We start from the raw sequence: 19,765 nt of genomic DNA, 5'->3' as shown, positions 1-19,765 counted from the left end.
TGTGTTTCAATCTCAGCCTGTCCCCGAAGAACTACAGAATGGTGAAAGCTTTGGTTACATCATTGCTTTCCGCGCTTTTGGAGAAGTCAGCTGGACCCACGTGGCCACCTCTGCCCCGGGCGCATCTCACTATGTGTACCGCAACGAAAGCATCGCGCCCTTCTCCCCATTCCACGTCAAAGTTGGCACATATAACAGTAAAGGGCAGGGGCCCTTCAGCCCCGTGGTCACCATCTACTCTGCAGAGATAGGTAAGCCAAAGAGGACCAGAAAAAAATGTTTGCAAGGCTGCAAAACTTTCTGAATGCCACAAGAGGACAAAGATCACACAAGGGGTTTTGTTGAAAGCTGGAAGCACTTTGAGTAAACCGTACGGCGTGCTGTGCAACCAAATAAATATTTTTATCGAGGGTCGGAAAGTGTGAAAATATCATATATTGTTAACCTCAACATTCACTGACATTTACATCCACGCGCTGTGAAAGGTTTATTCTGCTGGATTATTGCCATCGTTTCGAGATGCTACCATCATTGCAATTCATGTTTGGAGATCAGATGTATTCTTTGTGCTGATATGAGAAGGCGGTGATGCTAAGTCCGTCTCCTATTGTCTGCTTCAGAGCCAAGTGGGGTGCCAGTGGGAATTTGGGCCAGAAGTGTCTCAGCCTATGAGATCGAAGTGAATTGGCAGGCTCTCTCCTTAACCCCCGAAAAGGTTCTCGGCTATGAGGTACATTTTAATCCATCCATCCATTTTTTGTACCACTTTGTCCCCATGGGGGTCGTGGGCGTGCTGGAGCCTATCCCAGCCGTCATCGGGCAGTAGGCGGGGGACACCCTGAACTGAATAATTATCATTTTAATTTTGAAAAGTAGAAATCACATGCAATACGATTCAGATGTTTATCTTCAACAAGGTCATTTGTTGCTAGGAAACGGTTGGTTCATTTTAGCTGCTTCTATAGCCCAAATTATATAGCGCTTTGTACCGTTGTGACAAGCAACATGACCGATTGTTTGCACAGGAACAAAAGTAAACTGCCTGACCACACTTTTCATGCTGGGTGTCAATTATGGGGTAACATAGTCAATACAGTGGCCGCACACAACACTGGATCACAGGTCAAAGTGCCATCAGCATGGATGAAAATCTTCATGCTCACAAAGCTTTGGATTTCAAAAACACTAAGAATTGGTTGCCCAAATATTTCCAGTTTATCACCCAAAATGAATTCTTGAAGTCTTGAATTCAAAAACATTTTTAAATCCATGCAAACAGAAGTGCAACATAGGCTGGGTAACATTATTATCATTTTTATTATTATTATTAAGGGTAACACTGCAATTTGATTTTCAAACCAAGTGTGCGTATGTTCTGCTTTCATGAATGTTAATAAATCAAATATTTTTACATTATGCACGTAATTTTTATCGCAGTTATTGCTCTCTGGAGCTTGGATTCAGAGGTCTGACTCAACAAATTGTGGCGATATGACGTTGTTCCCTAAAGAAGCCCAGCATGTTTGCTTAAAACTGTCCATCTCATAAAATTTCTTTTGGTGCCATTTCATATGTATCTGAGATGAGAGTATCAAGCGGGTAAATGGTAGTCTTATTACTTTCAGTGTTGTAGTCTGAACATGTGAAAATATCAATACATGCTTTGTGAACTAATTGTTACAATACCATATGAATGGACCGCGTTTATTAAAAAAAACATATGATTCGTTGAGCAATTGATGTAGTAGAGAATTTATTTCTAAAAAGGAAATAAAATGTACTTTACATGTGTCTGAAATTGTATATTTATTTTTATTGTTAATACATCTACTACACTAAAATGTATCTCTCTACATTCAAATGTCCAGCAGGTCACATTTCTGAGAATAAAAAATTATGTAGTTGAAATGTTGTGATTAAAAATATAATTTTGATAATTAAATTTGGTCCCTTCTGAGATATGGTGTGGTGATCCGATGCGACACAAGTAAACTGCTGCGTCCATCTTATTTAATGGTTGAATAGCTCTGAAAACCTCTTATATTCATCGCAGTCGTTTTCATTTCTGACATACTATTGCTCTTCTTTTTGCTGGCAAAATAAGCAAGTAAAATAAAATAAAGACCGCAAACCATCGGATACATCAATGCTGTGATCTCACTTCAGAGGATACAGTCAGAGCTGATCATTTAACAATAGCACATTCCGACACATCCCTAACAGTCCTGCTGGCTTTGAACCACATATAGAATGAGAATTTCTGTGACTTCAAGTCATGACAGTTTGTTTCAATCCATGTGAAATCGGTCGCACATAGGTGGTGTACTGGGAAGACGACACAAAACCAGAGACTATGGGAAAGGTTCGCGTTCCCTGGAACTACACCTCGGTTACAGTTAGCGGCTTGGCAGGGCACACGCAGTATTTCCTGACTGTCAGCGCCTTCAACACAGCGGGCACCGGCCCCTTCCTTCCTGCAATCAATGTCACCACAAAAAAAACCCGTAAGTCTTTGAGACCCCCTGCCGCTCTGCTGCTTAATTTTGTTTACACGAGGATGATTATCTCGAGGTACAAGCTATGGTGGCTGCTGTGTTCTGTTTTGTGCCTCTGTGTTGGTTTTTGATTTTCTCTGCTATGTCAAGGAAGACAAAGTCAATTACTGAGTACATGTAATTTATTCCCAGTGCAACAACAACCTATTCTGTGACCATTACAAAAAGTGACGGACACGGCCAAAATTTCCCTTCCAGAATATACATTTTGACTCCAGAATATTCCTAGTGTTGAATTATTTGTATTGTGAACGGTGGCAGTTAACATGAATAATATAATCATACATATATATATATATGATTATTATATTATATTATTATATTATTATTATTATTATTATATAAATATATATATTTATATACTATGACTACTACTCATAATAATAATTTGCTCATTCTTATTTGTTCCTTGCCTCACAGTGTTTCTTGTCAGTTTCTAACTTTGAAAATATATCATCTCACAGCACCATCCCAGCCGCCTATGGATATCGAATGGACCCTAATCGGCTCCCAACTTTCTCTCTACTGGGAGCCTGTGGTGGCACTGGAGTCTGAGTCAGAAGTTACAGGTTACCAGGTGAGTTATAGCATATTTTGACACTGCCATGTACGGTGCTTAACAATTTTGTTACATTGCCACCAAAGGTAAGGTTTACGACACAGTTTTGCTAAACTAGCAGCTTTGATTCAGTCCTTACTTTGGTGCAGGCCACGATGGTTCAGTTTGTTCTCAGTGATGGTGACAGAGTTACTGTGAAAACTTGTCTGTGCCTTGCCTGGCAACCTATGCAGGCTGCAGTCAGGCTTTTACCAGTAGTCAGCTGGGATTTGCGCCAGCTCCCCATGACACTGAACAAGATAAGAAGAAGAAAATGGATTGATTGCGGGTAATTAAAGTCCGATTCGCTAAAAAAATCAATTTCCGATGTTCTAATAAGCTTCTCTCCGCATTTTCTTCTTTCTCTTAGAAGCTTGGAGGTTTTGTGCAATCACTTAACTACTGCCATTTCAAATTGTTCTTAACTCCCTCCTTCATGTAGGTCCGTGTACCTTCTGTGCATTCTATTTTTACTTCTGAAACACAAATTAAAAAAAGAAAATTGTATTTTCCATTTCTTTTTTTAAACAAAAATAACAAGATAATCATTTTACTGACCCTTTTTCAACAAATTACATGGAGAAATATGGAAGGGCTTGAAGTTATGTGTTTATATTTTCATATTTCAATTTTGTGCTCTTTTACAATGCCTATTATTAGGGTATTACAAACTATTCAAAATCCATCCATCCATCCATCCATTTTCTATACAGCTTGTCCCCACGGGGCATATTCTGCTAATTTTATTCTTATGCTGTACGCAGTTTCAGTAATGTTGATAAGCTGTTTTGTTTCTTTACTTTGCTTTGCAATCGCTTTAACTCTATAGCTGCTTTTAAATGTACTCTCATTTACAGAAATTTAGCATTTGAAATGCGCTATAAATTAGAGAGTGTAGTATATTTTGTTTTACAACCTGTAGGTTTTTATTAAGCCCACTGTATAGTTGACCCCCTGATTTGATTTATTTTTTTTTTGCCTCCAAAAATGAGTTATAGTTTTATAACTATATATATATATATATATGTGTGTTATAATATTCACAGAGTTGTATAGTACATGATGGCCATGTTCATTTCATCCCATTTTTTCCTCTTCAGTTGTCATACAGGAGAAGTCAACTCAAAGAAGTAAATACGCTCACAACAACCAATTCAACAGCTGAGCTGACGCTCCCCGAGGTCGATGACGAGTACATCATTCACATTCAGTCCCTGAGTGAAGGAGGCCTGGGTCCTGCTTCTGATGCCATTCGAGTCCACCAGCTTAGTAAGCACCCGTTTCACCTTTGAATGGTTCAAGGGAACAGCTTTTGCTCTTGCATGAAAGCAAAACATGATTGCAACGCTTTTATTTACCCACAATAAGTGCAAAGTTATTACAATATTTTAATACTAAGCGCGCTGACCATGATTATTCTACTCTTCTTAAGTTTTTCTCAAAATTAAGTCACTTCACATTTTTTAAATCATTTTTTAAATAATTACATTTGATTTTAATATCAAACAACAATGCGCGAGTCCCCAGCGCACTCAGCGGGCCAAAGGGGTTTATATTTGGCTGAATATTGCTGGACAATTCTTCTGTCTCAGGGTGACTTCCTCTATTACCAAATGAAATGACTGTCGAGTGTGTGACTCCACGGGGGCTCGCCTTCAAGTGTAAACAATCATTTACACATAAAGCTACATTTTATGTTCAGACCCCCAAAAACACGTGTTGAGAGAGTCATAAGTCAAAATATTGTATGAAAAAAACGATTCCTTTAAGTGCTTTTATTTTTGATAAGTATGTGGCATGGGAAATGTGTTCATAGACACTCCTAAGCATGATGGGTTTTTCTTTTTATAAATCATATACTTCTCTTCATTATGAGCTCACTACATTTTAATTCTAGATGTTGGCAGTAATTTAAGCACGGATGGATTATTGGTAAAAAATGAGAAAAGAGTGTGAATAGTATTAAGAAAATAAAATATAAAATAAATCTTACCAGAACAAAGTTGTTGTAGTTTTCTGTGTATGGTGTTTTACACACAAAGCGCTTTTTTTGTCCCACCTCGCTCCATCAGCTGGGTCTGGCTGGGTTGTTTTAACCATCTGTATCTTCCAGTGCAATCACATTTAAACTAGCAAGCATTGATCAGCTCAGATAGCTTTTTAACATCAGTTTGTACCTTCTGTGTGTGCTCCAGGTATGAGTGCTCGCGGCTCGAGAGCCTCGAATGCGGACGCATCGCTGCCCTTCCTGCTCCTCGCCAGTGCAATATCAACATTCAGGTCGACACTGTGATGCATTTGCTCTGTCTTTTTGCTTTGGAAGTGTGCTATTTTAGCGGGGATGAGGTCGAAGAGGGGTCGAAGCACTGTCCTTCTCCATTTCAGCCTTTTGTTTTGTCTCTACTCTAGAATGATGCAGATGCCTTACTTCCATTCCGCAGTAGTTTTAGCCTTCCTATCATTTTGGTCCCAGACAAGGACTTTCATGATGATTTTTGTGTATTCCGGACAACGGCAATGAGAAGTGGCATTTTGTATTTAAGGGTTTTCCTCCCTTTGTCTCAATTGGCAAGCAGGAGCACAATCCTTCACGCGTCTGTGCCTTTCAAGCTCATTGACAGAGGAGAACGACACTCACAGCCATCTTCCTCTTTACTTGCTTGTTGGAGGTTCCGTCCCAGATTCCAACTCATAAAAGTCAATTTACCTTGTGTGATTTGATTATAGAGTGCTCCGTTTAGCATGAGGGTTCCTCAAGGATTTTATGCTTCAGAGCAGTCCTTGTACTTTCCTACAAACTGATGGATTGGACTTTTACTGTGCATCTGCAAGGAGATTGCGTCAAATGGATCTTCGAGTGCTTTTACTTCGGACTTGTACTGTAGCTTTGGTTGGAGGTGTGAGGATGAGGATCAATACATCACAGAGAACTGAAACAAATAGATGGCACTTTATATGACACCAGATCAGTAGATACATTCTGCCAAACTGATTTTCACAGTTAACACTGCGTTAACATTGACAATAAAGGAATTCAATTCAATTCAATTTTGAAAGATCACAAATGATGATGACCAAAATAATAGGTCATGTGCTGGTGTATTTTTGAGCTTGTGCACACGAGGGGTTGAAAACAAAAGGTTTATTGCTACAGTTTGTAAGCATTCAGTGTCCAGTAAACAGTCGTCAGTATCTTGTAACCATATGGAAGGTCTTGGTACTTCTGTGGGTATTCAGTACCATGTTTGGAATGCAATGGAAACAAAAGAATTATGGAGAAGTTAAGCATTTGGAAGTCATGTTTTTCTTTTTCTTTTTTTCCTTTTTTTTTTTATCACCGTAACACCATAATAACTTGGACAGTTTACACTTCCCATTACTGGCAAAAAAAATAATTAAGTTTAGCATAATTTGCAATTAACCAGATCTGTTTCACATGTCTTATTACCACCATTATTCCCTTCATTTTAACATTTCCTAATAACTTTTTGTTAATTGTTTTATTATTAACATGGCATAATCTTTTTGAAAAGCCAACTTTATTATTACTAGAGTTTGTCATTTCACCCTCGACAGTCTTTTAATGCATTTACTTACAGTATATTACCTTTTGTAATATTTTGATTGTTTCAGGTGAAATCCACGTATCTCCAAAGTTACATCTTTTCAGAAAAAAAAAGTTGTTTTGGTTGGGAAACGCTGCATCGTTGGTACAAAATTGGTATTGGACCTTATTGCAATCAAATGTCATTGGGCCTGACAGTGGTGATATCGGAAATAGTTTGTCATTTGCCCCTTTTTAATTTTGAAGGGTTGTAACGCTCCCAGAGTTGTCCCCAAACGCTTTATAAAATACAGCACAAAATGGCATTTCTTTTCTTTTCATTTAATGGTTTAAGTGCAACACTTTGGAGTATGGAGTGTGTCGTTAGCGGAATACAACTAATATTAGTCCATAAGCATAATGTCGGGCTGGACTTTTAGTGCATTGTTGTAGTAAATTATTGCAGGAACACATCACAGTATTTCATTATCCTGTCAATTTGCCAAAGCAATTTGAAAATGTCACTTTGAGTTCTGGGAAAACTGTTACAAGCCTTCTTTCTTTTCATCCCTGACATTTTTGTTCAATTAATAAGGCATACACTCAACACAGTAATCAATAGCGAAATCCATCTGGGCAATGCCATTGCCCAGCAACTCACTTGTTTGCAGTCAGCAGGGGAAGTTTCAAGAGCTGCCAAAACAACAAACAAAAAATACATGCCAGTCTGATCGTTGCCCTCTCGCCACCGGCTTATTTGGCAAAGTGTATGTTCAGCTGTGTTTATCACTTTGTGAATCTGTCCGTTGTTGTCTGTTGGATTGGCTTCTTTACAGTATGTGCAGTATTCGTCGTCATTGTTGGTTGTATTCAAGCCAGCCACATTTATTTCATGTGTTAAATGTCCTTTTAATGGCCAGTGGGGTTTACATCAACAACATGTGCCATGCGGCTCCGTTTAAACGCTGACTTGATAAATGGAGAATCCAGACAGACGCCATTATTGAGCAGACATCAAAGCATCTTAATAAATTTGAGCAGGACTGAGGGAAGTAATGTGCCAAGATTTGTCGCTCATTGTGATTTTAAAGGAAAGCGACATTGACGAACACAACTTAGAATGGCGTGTTTCTCTCAAACAACTGCAGGTGCGAAGGAAAGGGAGCTATTGAAAGGCTGCAGTGTTTGCATTAGAAAATAAAATGCTTCCTTCCATCATTCACATTTGTTGTTTTGACATCTTTGTACGCAGTTCTTTTGTGTACATGATTACATTAAGGAATGTCATTTTACCAATCTTTACACAGGAAACATATCCTTCAGTTTTGTATGATTGTATATTGAAAAATTAAAAAAATTATTCATTTCTAATGTGCGTTTTGGGTACAGCAAAGCAATGGCGACATCTCTGTTTTTGTAAATTATCACTGCAGTGGCGATGTTTAATGAATTAAGTGTTAGCGCTGCCAGGCTCTTGCACTCTTTGTTTTATTGACCTTGATTGTTTGGATTTTTGTTTTCTTTAGCAATTCTGCACAAAGGTCAAGTGTTGTTTTAAAAGAAATAAAGACATGCTGGCAAAATTATGTACTTAATTTGAAGCAGCGTCCGGCAAAGGGAAGACTAAGAACTGAGGTGGTGTCAATTCTCAGTGGAAACACATGAGCAGAAAGTAACAATTTCTAGGGTTGCAGACAGGCTTTCAATGCCTTTTATTTCAGATCAGACCCAAAAAAACGCAAAACTGATTACAATGCGACAGAATGACAAGCCGCGTGCCCTGAACATAACAACGCTTGGCCTTTCTGTTCTCTCTTTTATGTATTTTGCCATGCAAGTGATCTCTGTGAGATTGTGGCTGGAGGGTTTTCATATTGAAAAGTCATTTGCTGATCTTGATATGCTGAAGCCGTGCATGTATGATATTGTTTGGTGCATTTGTGTTTTCTAAATGAGGCAGTTAATAAAAACAAACAAAATCAACTGAGATTTTGGACTGCATTTGTCTACACTATACAGCACATAATGTGACTGTCATTTTCTGCATCAGCAGCTTTATTGTCTTTTACTGCAGGTCAAAAATATGTGGTGCCTTAGGGGAATAGAGAAGCTCTTAATTGCAAAATATTATGACATTTTTGCCATTTTTAATTAATTGGTAGTTGTCCTATTTGTTGAAATCCATCTCATAAAGGAATTTATGAAATGGAATCCAATGCCTCTGCACTGTAGCATCTTTCATTAACTGGTTATTCGTATTCTCTAAAAAGAGCATTTAAAAAATGAACACAAGTTCATCAGCTTCATGAATGTAAGGGTGCAAAATGATGGATGGAAGGAAACAATGGATTTCAAAGTTGAATATTGAGTTGTTGACTGAGCTTTCACAAGCATGTGGCATTGACTCAACTCAATTTAGAGTGCTTTAAAATAACCATTGTTCTATACAAACTGAATAAAAATCAGTCATACAATAACAAAAACTAAACAAACAACAATAAATCAATAACACAAATACAGCGAACAACATAAAACAATGAAACAAAGCTGAGTCAAAAATTATAGTCATGGACAAATAGAGGGGGCTTGCTTAACATTTAGCGGGAGGTCATACCAAAGAGAGGGACCCGCAATAGAAAAGGCTCGATCCCCTCTGGGTTGTTAGTCCTTGGGATCTGCTGTCACGTCTGTGAAGTACCAAGCAGGCGCATAGGGCTGGCTGGAAGAGCTCAGAGAGGGAAGATGGGACAAAACCATTTGAATGTATTTAAAGAGGAAGTCAACCCCCACATTTTCTTTGCAATAATATGTAGTATGTGCCTCCAGCTAGTCTAAACAGAACATTATTATAAATATCCTATTTGTGGAATATGAGTTAAGCAACAAAATTCACCCGTTTTTATCTATTTCAGTGGGCAGCCATTTCGACACTTGCTATCAACTGAAAATGACATCACAGTTGCCAGCCAGGTCACAATCAATTACGGCTCAGCGTCTGAAAACTGGTGGGCAGGTACTCCAAATACAACAATTTGCATACACATCATTTTAAATTCAATATTCACAAAATCTCTATGTCCCGTTTAACTCATAGTCTTGCAAGTGTACAATTCCGTTGAAGTTCACAATTGCTGGAGTCCACACCGTTAGCGCTAAAACAACAGAATGACATGCAAAGCTACTGTGAAATATCGATTCAGGCAGTGTTGCAGAGATGCTTTTAAGATAATAAGAGGCAGAGGAGCCTGTGGCGAGATCAATGCGGAGAGGAAGTGAGGAAAAGAGAGGTTTCTCCTCACACATCGCAGATCATCCATAACGACCTGGGGTGTCGATACTTTGCGATGGCTCTTCACCTCCATGTATTGACCATCGTGTCAGGAAACTGAAACTTTCTTTTGCAGTGCAGACAGCAGGAAATAGGTAACTTCTGCACACTCAACGTGCTCCCCTTTTGTACGTATGTGTATTGCTGAACTGCATCTTGTGTTGATTCGCTCTTCTATCTAAGGATATCGGCTGGGACGGCATACACTCCTCTCATCAGTGAAGATGTTGGCGGCAAATCACATCCATCTATTTTCCATGGTGCTTGTCCTCATTAGAGGATGTTGGTAAGCTAGAGCCTACAACAGCTGACTTTGGGTAAGAAGTGTAGTGCATGCTGGATTGTTGCCAGCCAGTAGCAAAAATGACATGTAGAATTAATCACAAACATTCATTATCACACAATGGCGAGTTGCCCATTTTGACCCTGGACCTTCAGTGGGGAACACTATCATGTCACAATCTTAGAGAATCAATACTGTACAAAAAAACAATTGAAGAGCATGTAACTGTGTAAAATACTTAATTTGGAAATGCTCAGGATAGATATCACTGGTAAAAAAAACACTTTAATTCCTATACATATTTTTATAGCTTTTATGATTTAATTATTTTTCACCACATCAGGTCTTTGAGATATTCTTTTTTTTGTTAAGTTCGACCCATAAAGGTTTGCACAGTATGGACTTTATCAGATTTCAGGAAAAAAAAAAATCCACCTGATGCTGAATCTAATTCTGAATTCACTAACGAAAATATGACAACATATATTACTTTATTATTGATATTATCATGGTTAATAGTATTATTTTCTTGATGATAATGACATGACAAAAACTAGAAAATGTAACATTGAATATATTACCATGCTCAGATTGCTACATCAATTTTGCTTGTTTTGGAGCTCGGCTTCATCTGAGCAACCAATTAGGACGGAAAATGCACTAATTTGTCTTTGAAGGATAAATTTTCATTTTAATTGGATTTGAGAACGTTCCATTGCTTCTGTCGTTTACGTTACATGGGCCAGCACTGCAACCATGGGCAATTTATCTTGGCACTGCATTACTTGTTCTCAAATCTGATTTGGAGTTTATGAAAAGGAAGAAAAGAATTACCACAAAATAAAGAGAATAGGTTGTTGGGAATAGGTTAACTTAATTTTTGGAATAAATATTAAAGTTTAGTTTAAACATATTTAATTTCTATATGGGTTAGGGTTAGGGTTAGGCTTAGGGTTAGGGTGCTTCTTGGTGGTTTAGGCCAACAGGGAAGCCAAGTTGGTGTTCATAAACGGCCTATCTTGCATTCAGGTCACCCACAGATAATTTGAAGAATTTTAATTACCACCGGACAAACTACACAAACTCCACACAGAAGGTTGGACACAGTGTGGCATACGTGCTTACCGCCATATCAATGTGACGCCACAGAAACAGATGGCAAATGTCAACACTGCCTCCCAGTGGGTCCAGCATCTTGGTGCAGTCAAAATTTTGTCCGAAGTGCCCCTGAGTAGAACGAGCGTGATAATTCTGTGAAAAACATTACCAATTACCCAAATGTCATGAAAGCCGAGCATATTTAAATGGTAAAAAAAAAACAAAAACAAAAAAAAACAACAAGAACAACAACAACGTACCATACTAATTACAGGGTTGCTACATACTGTTCATTCAAGATCATTTGAGACTGTAGTTGCGTTTTGTTGCCACTACCTGCCACATCGCTACCGAGCGTAAAATACACACTTGGGTCTGAATAGCGGCGTAAAAGAAGCGAACGAGGAAGCTAGCCAGTCAGTGTCTCACATGTACACAAAATACACACACCACGATGGCTTCTTTAAAAAATAAAAAGGCCGTCGCAAGCAGTAAGAAAGACGACACGAATTCCGACGTTCCAGAAGGAGAAGACAAAGAGTTCTGTCCTGGTTACAAAGACGTCGATGATTTCGTTAAAGTAAGTGTTTTGTCCGCGTGGGTTATAAGGAGCAAGGAATAATGAGACTAACAACGTGGATGCACGTTACTTCGTTTTGGTTTTGCTTCTATTTCAGTAATCGATATTTTAACTAAAACGAATAATATTGTGTTAAAATGTCTGTACGAGTGGTTATTGGCCGTCGTTGATTAATCGATTCAGTGTTATAAGACGTTAAAAGGACTAAAGACATGTCTTATTATAAATTCATTTTATTATTATAAACGATATTCTTTTACATCTAACAACACATTTTCAAGGGGCTTTCCGGGCTACCTACTGAGGATGAACTTGACAACTGCATCGACACAAATGAAAACGCTCTAATGAAACGTCACAATACACAAAATAGGACATCTTAATTTTACCTAATATCTTGGCACTGCTGTCTTGTTCGTCAAGTACCTTGGATACATATGTTTGATTTGAAAATGTATTTTTTGTTACCTAAAAACAGAATGAATATAAATGCATGTAGGCCTACCATTACACCCCAAGTAATATATAACATCTCCGATGCGTGACTGTTTAAAGAATATTTTGACAACTCTGACCTGGGATGCACATAAAAGCAAAAGCATCCTTGAATGTCTAACGTGACACCTGTCTCTTCTTTGCAGTATGGGTTGGGCTCAGTGTTGTTGGCCACCAAAGCATCTGGCGGCCTGCCTCAAGCTGGAGACGACTTTGATTTCTATCGGAGCTTCCCCGGTTTTCAGGAATTCTGTGAAGTTCAAGGAGATCAGCTCTTGCTTTGGTGAGTTCTTCAAGCATGATGATTCTCCCCTTGAGGCAATAAACCTCAACCTGTCAGAGACATTCCCTGTGGTATTTCCGCAGGCATTTACATCTGCATCTAATACACATTGTAGAAAATCATGTTTTTAATGAGACACCAATTTAATAGTTGTGCCAAGGTATTCCACCTGACAGACTTAGATAGATTAAAGTGCAAAATACTTAATATTTGATTCTAAATCATTTGCTTGCAAAAACTGCGTAACCGACATAGATTAAGCTTGATGCACTTACTGTCAGTAAAGGATTTTCTGAAGTCTTATTCACCTAAATTTATTTTATCTGTTCCAATACTTTTGCACATCTAATACGCTAGTACCAGATTCACACGTATATTACTGAATATGAAAGTGGAACTATTGATTCACATTCCTCTTTTGGATGTCTTTCGGAGAGGAGTCGGCTGTATCTCCTGACATGTATCTCTGTGTTAGCATGAGTCAGATCATGCAACATCACAGCTGCCGATCTCGCATGAGAGACTGCGATAAGCTCACCGGGCTGGAGGAGAGGTTTGACTTGGTTGTGGACTCCAACGATGTAATCCTGGAGAAAGTGGTATGTGCTACCATTTTTCAGTGTCACAGATTGTGTTACAAAATCATTGCTACAAAGCAACTTGAGAAATTGCATCCAAATCTCAGGGGATTCTTCTGGATGAGGCTGATGGCGTGAACAGGAGCCAGCAACCTGTCATGCCTGCAGGCTTTCAGCCTCCCAAGATTGTCGTCTCCAGCTGGAATCGCAAGGTTGGCCCATTCGCCTCCCATCGTCTAGATATGTTTGTCTGCCTCTCATCTGAGCTAAAATGGTCCTTGTATTGATCAGGGTTCGAGTTCTGGAAGTCGCTCTGAGACATTCAGGCTTCTCCAAGCCAAGAATATCCAAAGGCCTCAGCTGAAATTCAAGGAGAAAGTTGACAATAGCAACACACCATTTATTCCCAAAATTTTCATCAAGCCCAATGCGCTCAAACCACTTCCCTCATGTAAGATATTCTTTATATTCTGTATAGCTATTGTAATATGCGTGAGATGTTAGCACAAAATATTTCATATCTCTCAAGAGTTAAAATGTGGTTCCATTGAGTGTTGTTTTTCCATTGCTTACCAGTTCTCTTGCTCCTTTTTGTCCTGAGGACAGATTTCACCAACAAACACATGCGGAAAGAAAGACCGGAAGATCTTGATGTCCCGGCGGCGCTGGCTGACTTTATTCACCATCAGCGAACACAAGAACACATCGAAGACATGTAAGAAGTTTACCATCATGGACTGTTTTTGCCCTTTGCTGTTTTTTTAAAGTCACTTAATCTTTTCTCCAATAGGTTTGCACACCCTTACCAGTTTGAATTGGATCATCTTACAGTGCCTGATAGCCTTCTGTCCAAGACAGAGCCCAAGGTAGGTAAACTGAAGCCTTTCAGCCATGCCATCCTGTCATTATCTCATCATTGTGAGATGTAAATTTAAAAGTCGTTAATTAACTTGTTTTCCAGAATGAAAGCCTTTCAAAATGGCACCGTTCAATAGCCAGATTAAATGACAGTTAACAACATTCCCGCATTTTGTAAGGAAAACAAATTCAGAATTATTCTGGCAAAATTCTGGCACTCAAAAAAATTAAATATCTTAGTTTTTTGATATAGGATTAAACCCCAATTGTCCATTTCTGGTGGTCATGTTTATTGTGTGTGATGTCTTCGATTTGATGGAAGGTGCCTTACAAGAGTTTTTAAATATCATGTTTGCTTTCTTAAATTTGCAGGCCGGTTATAAAATAGAGCTTGACAGCACTTTGGTTGAAAATTCCACTTGTGTGAATTTCCAATTATATTAATTATATAATATATTTTTAAGCGCGTGTCCCTGCCAACAGATGTTGGTCCCACTCACATCTGTTTACAATTGTAGATGTACAAACCTATAGAAGAGACTCCCTGCTCGTTCATTGAGACACTGGAAGATCTAGTGGCTCTGAGTGAGAAGCTCAACAAGGTGTCTGAATTTGCAGTGGATCTCGAGGTACATACAATTTCAGTTTGACACAAAATTGATGCCAATGATCAAAGCCCGGTATTATTTGCCAGCTAACATCTCGCCAACTGCTTGACAGCACCATTCATACAGGAGCTTTCTGGGAGTTACCTGTCTGATGCAGATTTCCACCAGAGAGCAGGACTTCATCATTGACACCTTGGAGCTCCGCAGTGAGATGTACATCCTGAATGAGTCCTTCACCAACCCCTCTACAGTCAAAGTATTGCCATTGCTTTGCTAATTATATTTTTTTCTTTTTTTTTGAGGGGGGCGTTGTTTATATCAAGATGACGCTTTGTGGGGACATCATACTAATCATATAATTGATTACAATTGGTTCAGGATTATTTATCATTATTTGTGATTCAGCTCTTCAATCTATTTTTTTAAACTGATACTGATTGTTTTTGCCAGCGTTATCGTGTCTTATCATTACATTGAAATGCTTGCACAATGACGCATCGGTAAAGGTGGCAACCCGCCTACAGTTTATTTACTTCTTTGAGTGTTTTATGCAGGTGTAGTTTGGCCAGGTTTGTGTTAATTGAATGCAATGCAATCATTATGAATTCATGCGCTGTTTGCTGATTTCGACCGTCAGGTGTTTCACGGAGCAGACTCGGACATGGAGTGGCTCCAGAGGGACTTCGGCTTGTACGTGGTCAACTTGTTTGACACGCACCAGGCCAGTCGAGTGTTGAACCTGGCCAGAAATTCGCTTGACCACCTGCTCAAGCACTACTGTGGCACAGATGCGGATAAGCGCTATCAACTCGCTGATTGGAGGATCCGGTATTGTGCCTTTTTCGGTTTGATCTTGTTCTGTGGATGCTGTAGTCGCTCAAACCACGGCCTTGATTCCACAGGCCCCTGCCGGATGAGATGGTACACTATGCCCGCAGCGACACCCACTATCTCCTCTACATCTATGACTGTATGAAGGCGCAGCTCTTGGACTTCAACCATGGCCAGCCCGGTCTGCTGCAGAGTGTCTGGAACAAAAGCAAAGACATTTCCCTGAAAGTTTGTACAACTTTGACTTGCTGCTCCAAAGAAATTGAAACGCCACTTTGATATCGTCGTCTTTAGCGCTTGTCCTCTCTCTCTCGCGCTCACTCTCTCTAATATTTCTCTTAATTCTCACTGTTCCTTCTCCCACACAGAAATATGCAAAGCCAATATTCACTGAGGAATCTTATCTGGAGGTCCAGAAGAAGCAGAAAAGGTCTTTTAACACCCAACAGCTCGCTGCCTTCAGACTATTGTTCGCCTGGAGGGACAAGCTGGCTCGGCAGGAAGATGAAAGCACTGGGTAGGGTGTTTGGAGATGGCTCGCAACTGTTTCAGACAGGTTTTCACAGCCCACGCGTTCAGTGGAAGATCTTACTGTACTCTTCTCAACACAGTTGATGTTTTTTTTGGTAGATATGTCTTGCCCGCCCACATGATGATCAAAATATCTGAGGAGCTGCCCAAGTAAGTCGACTCAGTCTCCTCACTCATCTATTTGTTCAGTCACTTTTTTAATTCATAAACTCACCACCGTGTTTTTTTTCTTTTCTGCTCAGAGAGCCTCAGGGCATCATTGCCTGCTGTAACCCTGTCCCCCCGATGGTGAGGCAGCAGGTCAATGAGCTCCATTTATTAGTGCAGGAGGCTCGAGAAATGCCTCTCCTCAAGGTGAGAAGCATTCCTCCCCATCACCTCTTGCCCTGTTTGTCATTCGTCACCACTTTGGGTTTCTGCACGCAGGTTGAAATTGCGACGCCAAAAACAAAAGGACTCGCACCAACAAGGACGGTGAGAAACCTGTCAGTCGCAAAAGAGTAATCTGCATGCAGTACATGTTTGGAATTATTATAATTTTGCTGTTCATTTTTCAGACAAAGGTTACGTTGTTTGGCCCTCATGATACATCCAGGGTTCACATTGCTGATGATGGTGAGCTGTACTCTATATGCACACGTTTTTTATATATATATATATATATATATATATATATATATATATATATATATATATATATATATATATATATATATATATATATATATATATGAAAACAGGTTCCATCCATCACAAAACGTTAGCTGGCTGTGATGCACATGTTGAAGCAACAGTTTTTTCTACCTAATCAAATGATGATTAAAAATAAACAGTTCTTGAAGACTAGTGGCAAATGTATAGAACCTAAAAGTTACATGGAACCGAATTGTATTTGGGCACCAATTCTTACGTGAAGCAACAAAGGGGTTAGGACACTTTGAAGCACAGATTCCTTGGCTTTAGCCATTTATCTGTCACCTCTTTTTCCTCCTCAGAGCTGCCTGTTAAACAAGGAGTGCTCTTCTCTGATGACGACCACAAGTCTGACACGGATGTTGAGAAAATACGCAGTCTTGTGGCATCTGCCAAAATTACTTTGTTTGAGGTAACCTTAAGCTTTCCTCCAAATGTATTCATTATAAAGCTTTAGGTAGCTAGGTGAGCCACTAGTAGATAAGTAGTTTTTTTTTTTTCTTGTTTGCAGGAGCCCGAATTAAAAGAAATCCTAGAGTCCCTTTCTGTGGCTCAAATGAAAGCCAGACGAATTATCGAGTCCTTTGAAAACCCTTTTCGAATGGTAAGTGTTGACCAGACACCAACGCAGCAGACCACGTTGGTTATCATGTAAACCCAGGCAAAATATTTACTTGGTCTTCTGTGATTCCAGTACTTGCCTTCCAGTGGCGTGCACGTCAATGAGAATGCAAAGTTAGACCCTTCTTCAAAGATATTTGAGGTACAGCAAAGTAAATGCAGCAATAGCTTGAAGCAAATGCGGACTTAACACAGAAACTTAAGCAAGCTTTATGGTTTTTCAGATCAGTCAAAGATGGAAACTGCGGACTATGGAACAACAGCAGAGGGAGCTAGAGTTAGCAAAGAAAGCCAAGGAGGAAGCAAAGCAACAGGCAAAGAAGGCAGCAGGTAACATTGTCTTGAATTTCCGAGTAAGTGTGACCAATATGCTTATGATAGAAGCAAATTCAAATAAAATGTGAACCTAATCTGTAATGTTTATATACATGCGTGCGTCGTTGATTTATTTTATTTTTTTCCCCTCAACTATGCACCGATAGTAGGCAAGTACATGAATATGCAGTCAGAACTCGGTAACTTCCCCAAACAACCTGAGTTAACCTTGGGTCCTCCCTGACATTCAAAGATTGACTCCTCACCTCTACTCATTTGCTTTACACCAATTACTGAAGGGGCTCTGCTGCCATCTTGTAGCATCGTATACTATATATAGAACACAAAAGTCATTTGTCCATGCTTCCCCTTCAATACTAATGATTATCCAAATGCAATTTTATTGTTGCTTTCATTAGAGGAACGACGAAAGGCTAAAGAAAGCTACAAAGAGTCCCTGCAGAATGTGGCCACCGTACGCCAGCAAGCTGCTGTAAGTACTTTTCTCTTGTTTTTTGTCGATTTAGTTCTACTGCACTGTCGGTATCCCTTTTAGAAAACGTTCTAATCTACACCACCATGTTCCCGACACATGGCTTACTTAAATGTCCACTCTGACATTTGATGACTCACAAAAGTGTACTGTTCTGTTTTTGCCTGTCACATGATGCATCTGGGGCAGAACGCTCAAATTGGAAAGCGATATGTCCATCAAACACTTGTGTTTTAGTTCCTCCACTGATCCCCACCCAAGTTGTTCAGCTCGACAAGCACAAAAAAGATCCATCCGCTAATCTGTTTGTATATTGACAATAGTACGTGAATAGACATAATTTGTCGATGGTTTTGCTCGTAACTCGAATTGTTGGCAAACGCGTGTGTTCGTAAGTTGAGGTTTTGCTGCGCATTGTATCTCATACAAACTGTAGTGATGATAATAGTGGCGCACCCATTTGATCAGGAATGTGCAAAAGTGGATGGAAAGAAACGTGAGAGGGTCCCCAGTGAGCCTGGAGAGTCGACTCCCAAGCCGAGTAAGAAACTGAAATCAGCAGAGAAGAAAAAGACCAAAGCTTCTCCTCAAGAAAGCTTCAAGCCTTTTGACTACAGTCAGTCAGACCTCAAAGTGTTTTCCGGTATGGTGTTTCTCATTTTTTATTTAAATAGTAATAAGAATTTTACCACCGAGTTATGTTATTCAGTATATATAATTAACTAGTGGTTTTGTTTTGTACAGATACTAAAACAAAGGACAACTCACAGTTTGATCCAAGCAGGCAAGCCTGTGACCCTAAGAAAAAGGTAGTACATTTATTTATTATTATTTAAAACAGTTGTGCATAATTTACCTGTTTGTTAGTGCTTAGTAGATTGTTTTTTCTCATCTTACAGAAGATGGCGGGTGGGAAAAAGAGTCACTCAGGTGCTGGAAATAGAAGTATGTCATACCTAGCCGGAACTTCAAACAGGTAAATGTTATATTGTAAACATATATATTTTTAACCAGCCCATGACCATTATTTCCTATTTTTTAAACAGAGGATTTCGACACAACTGGCCCAAAAGATAGAGATGTTCTTTTATGCGCTGGGATTTTATCGTTTTTTTTTATTTCAATTTTTTTTCCTCATCTGTAGGAATGTTTTCCTTGTGAATACATATTAAAAAAATCTGTTAATAAAAATCGATTGGCTGTCACTTTGTTCCGAAAATATATTTAATAGAAACGTTTAAAAAGACTTCACAAATGCTGAGAGAACTCAAAGTTGTGACATTGTTCCCAAACTCAGCAGAATAATGCTTCTTGCCACACAGCTTGGTTGATCAAGGTGCAGATGAAGGAAGGACCACCAAGCCAAGAAGCTTGTCATGGTCATCCCAATTTGCAGATCTGAACACAATTAAAAACTTCTGCATTACTCGGGACTCGCCAAGACAGTCAAATAAGTATGCGCACATTGAAGAC

General features: G+C 39.2%; 2 protein-coding genes and 1 long non-coding RNA gene across 4 annotated transcripts in view; 2 read left to right on the top strand and 1 right to left on the bottom strand.

The window, feature by feature from the left end:
* The window catches only part of cntn3a.2 (contactin 3a, tandem duplicate 2), a 47,320-nt gene extending 41,530 nt beyond the window's left edge, over positions 1 to 5,790 (top strand). For both annotated transcript variants that reach the window (XM_088362167.1, XM_088362177.1), the window contains 6 exons: positions 17 to 251; positions 621 to 730; positions 2,318 to 2,504; positions 3,020 to 3,132; positions 4,254 to 4,422; positions 5,349 to 5,790. In XM_088362167.1, coding sequence (XP_088218293.1) covers positions 17 to 251; positions 621 to 730; positions 2,318 to 2,504; positions 3,020 to 3,132; positions 4,254 to 4,422; positions 5,349 to 5,446 — 912 coding nt within the window. In that variant the 3' untranslated portion in view covers positions 5,447 to 5,790. The remainder of the gene's footprint in view (positions 1 to 16; positions 252 to 620; positions 731 to 2,317; positions 2,505 to 3,019; positions 3,133 to 4,253; positions 4,423 to 5,348) is intronic.
* Positions 5,791 to 5,828: 38 nt separating this feature from the next.
* LOC148402707 (uncharacterized) lies at positions 5,829 to 11,881 on the bottom strand. Its single transcript, XR_015854419.1, has 3 exons — positions 11,667 to 11,881; positions 11,434 to 11,559; positions 5,829 to 6,083 (listed from the first exon to the last, which is right to left on the bottom strand). It is a non-coding gene; the product is annotated as an uncharacterized LOC148402707 (long non-coding RNA).
* Positions 11,795 to 19,497, top strand: exosc10 (exosome component 10). Its single transcript, XM_088362188.1, has 25 exons — positions 11,795 to 11,986; positions 12,628 to 12,764; positions 13,240 to 13,363; positions 13,450 to 13,554; positions 13,634 to 13,793; positions 13,949 to 14,057; positions 14,133 to 14,208; positions 14,719 to 14,829; positions 14,921 to 15,064; positions 15,446 to 15,636; positions 15,711 to 15,867; positions 16,008 to 16,156; positions 16,270 to 16,320; positions 16,413 to 16,524; positions 16,597 to 16,644; positions 16,728 to 16,785; positions 17,166 to 17,275; positions 17,375 to 17,467; positions 17,558 to 17,626; positions 17,709 to 17,814; positions 18,219 to 18,292; positions 18,761 to 18,935; positions 19,037 to 19,101; positions 19,192 to 19,268; positions 19,339 to 19,497. The coding sequence occupies exons 1-25, from the start codon at positions 11,861 to 11,863 to the stop codon at positions 19,367 to 19,369; spliced, it is 2,658 nt and encodes an 885-aa protein (XP_088218314.1). The 5' UTR covers positions 11,795 to 11,860; the 3' UTR covers positions 19,370 to 19,497.
* Positions 19,498 to 19,765: the final 268 nt, after the last annotated feature.

This window comes from Syngnathus floridae, chromosome 2 (genome assembly GCF_059516105.1).
Source record: "Syngnathus floridae isolate MCC-2025c chromosome 2, RoL_Sflo_1.0, whole genome shotgun sequence".
Classification (NCBI taxonomy): domain Eukaryota; kingdom Metazoa; phylum Chordata; class Actinopteri; order Syngnathiformes; family Syngnathidae; genus Syngnathus; species Syngnathus floridae.
This window is presented reverse-complemented; position numbering and strand designations above follow the sequence as displayed.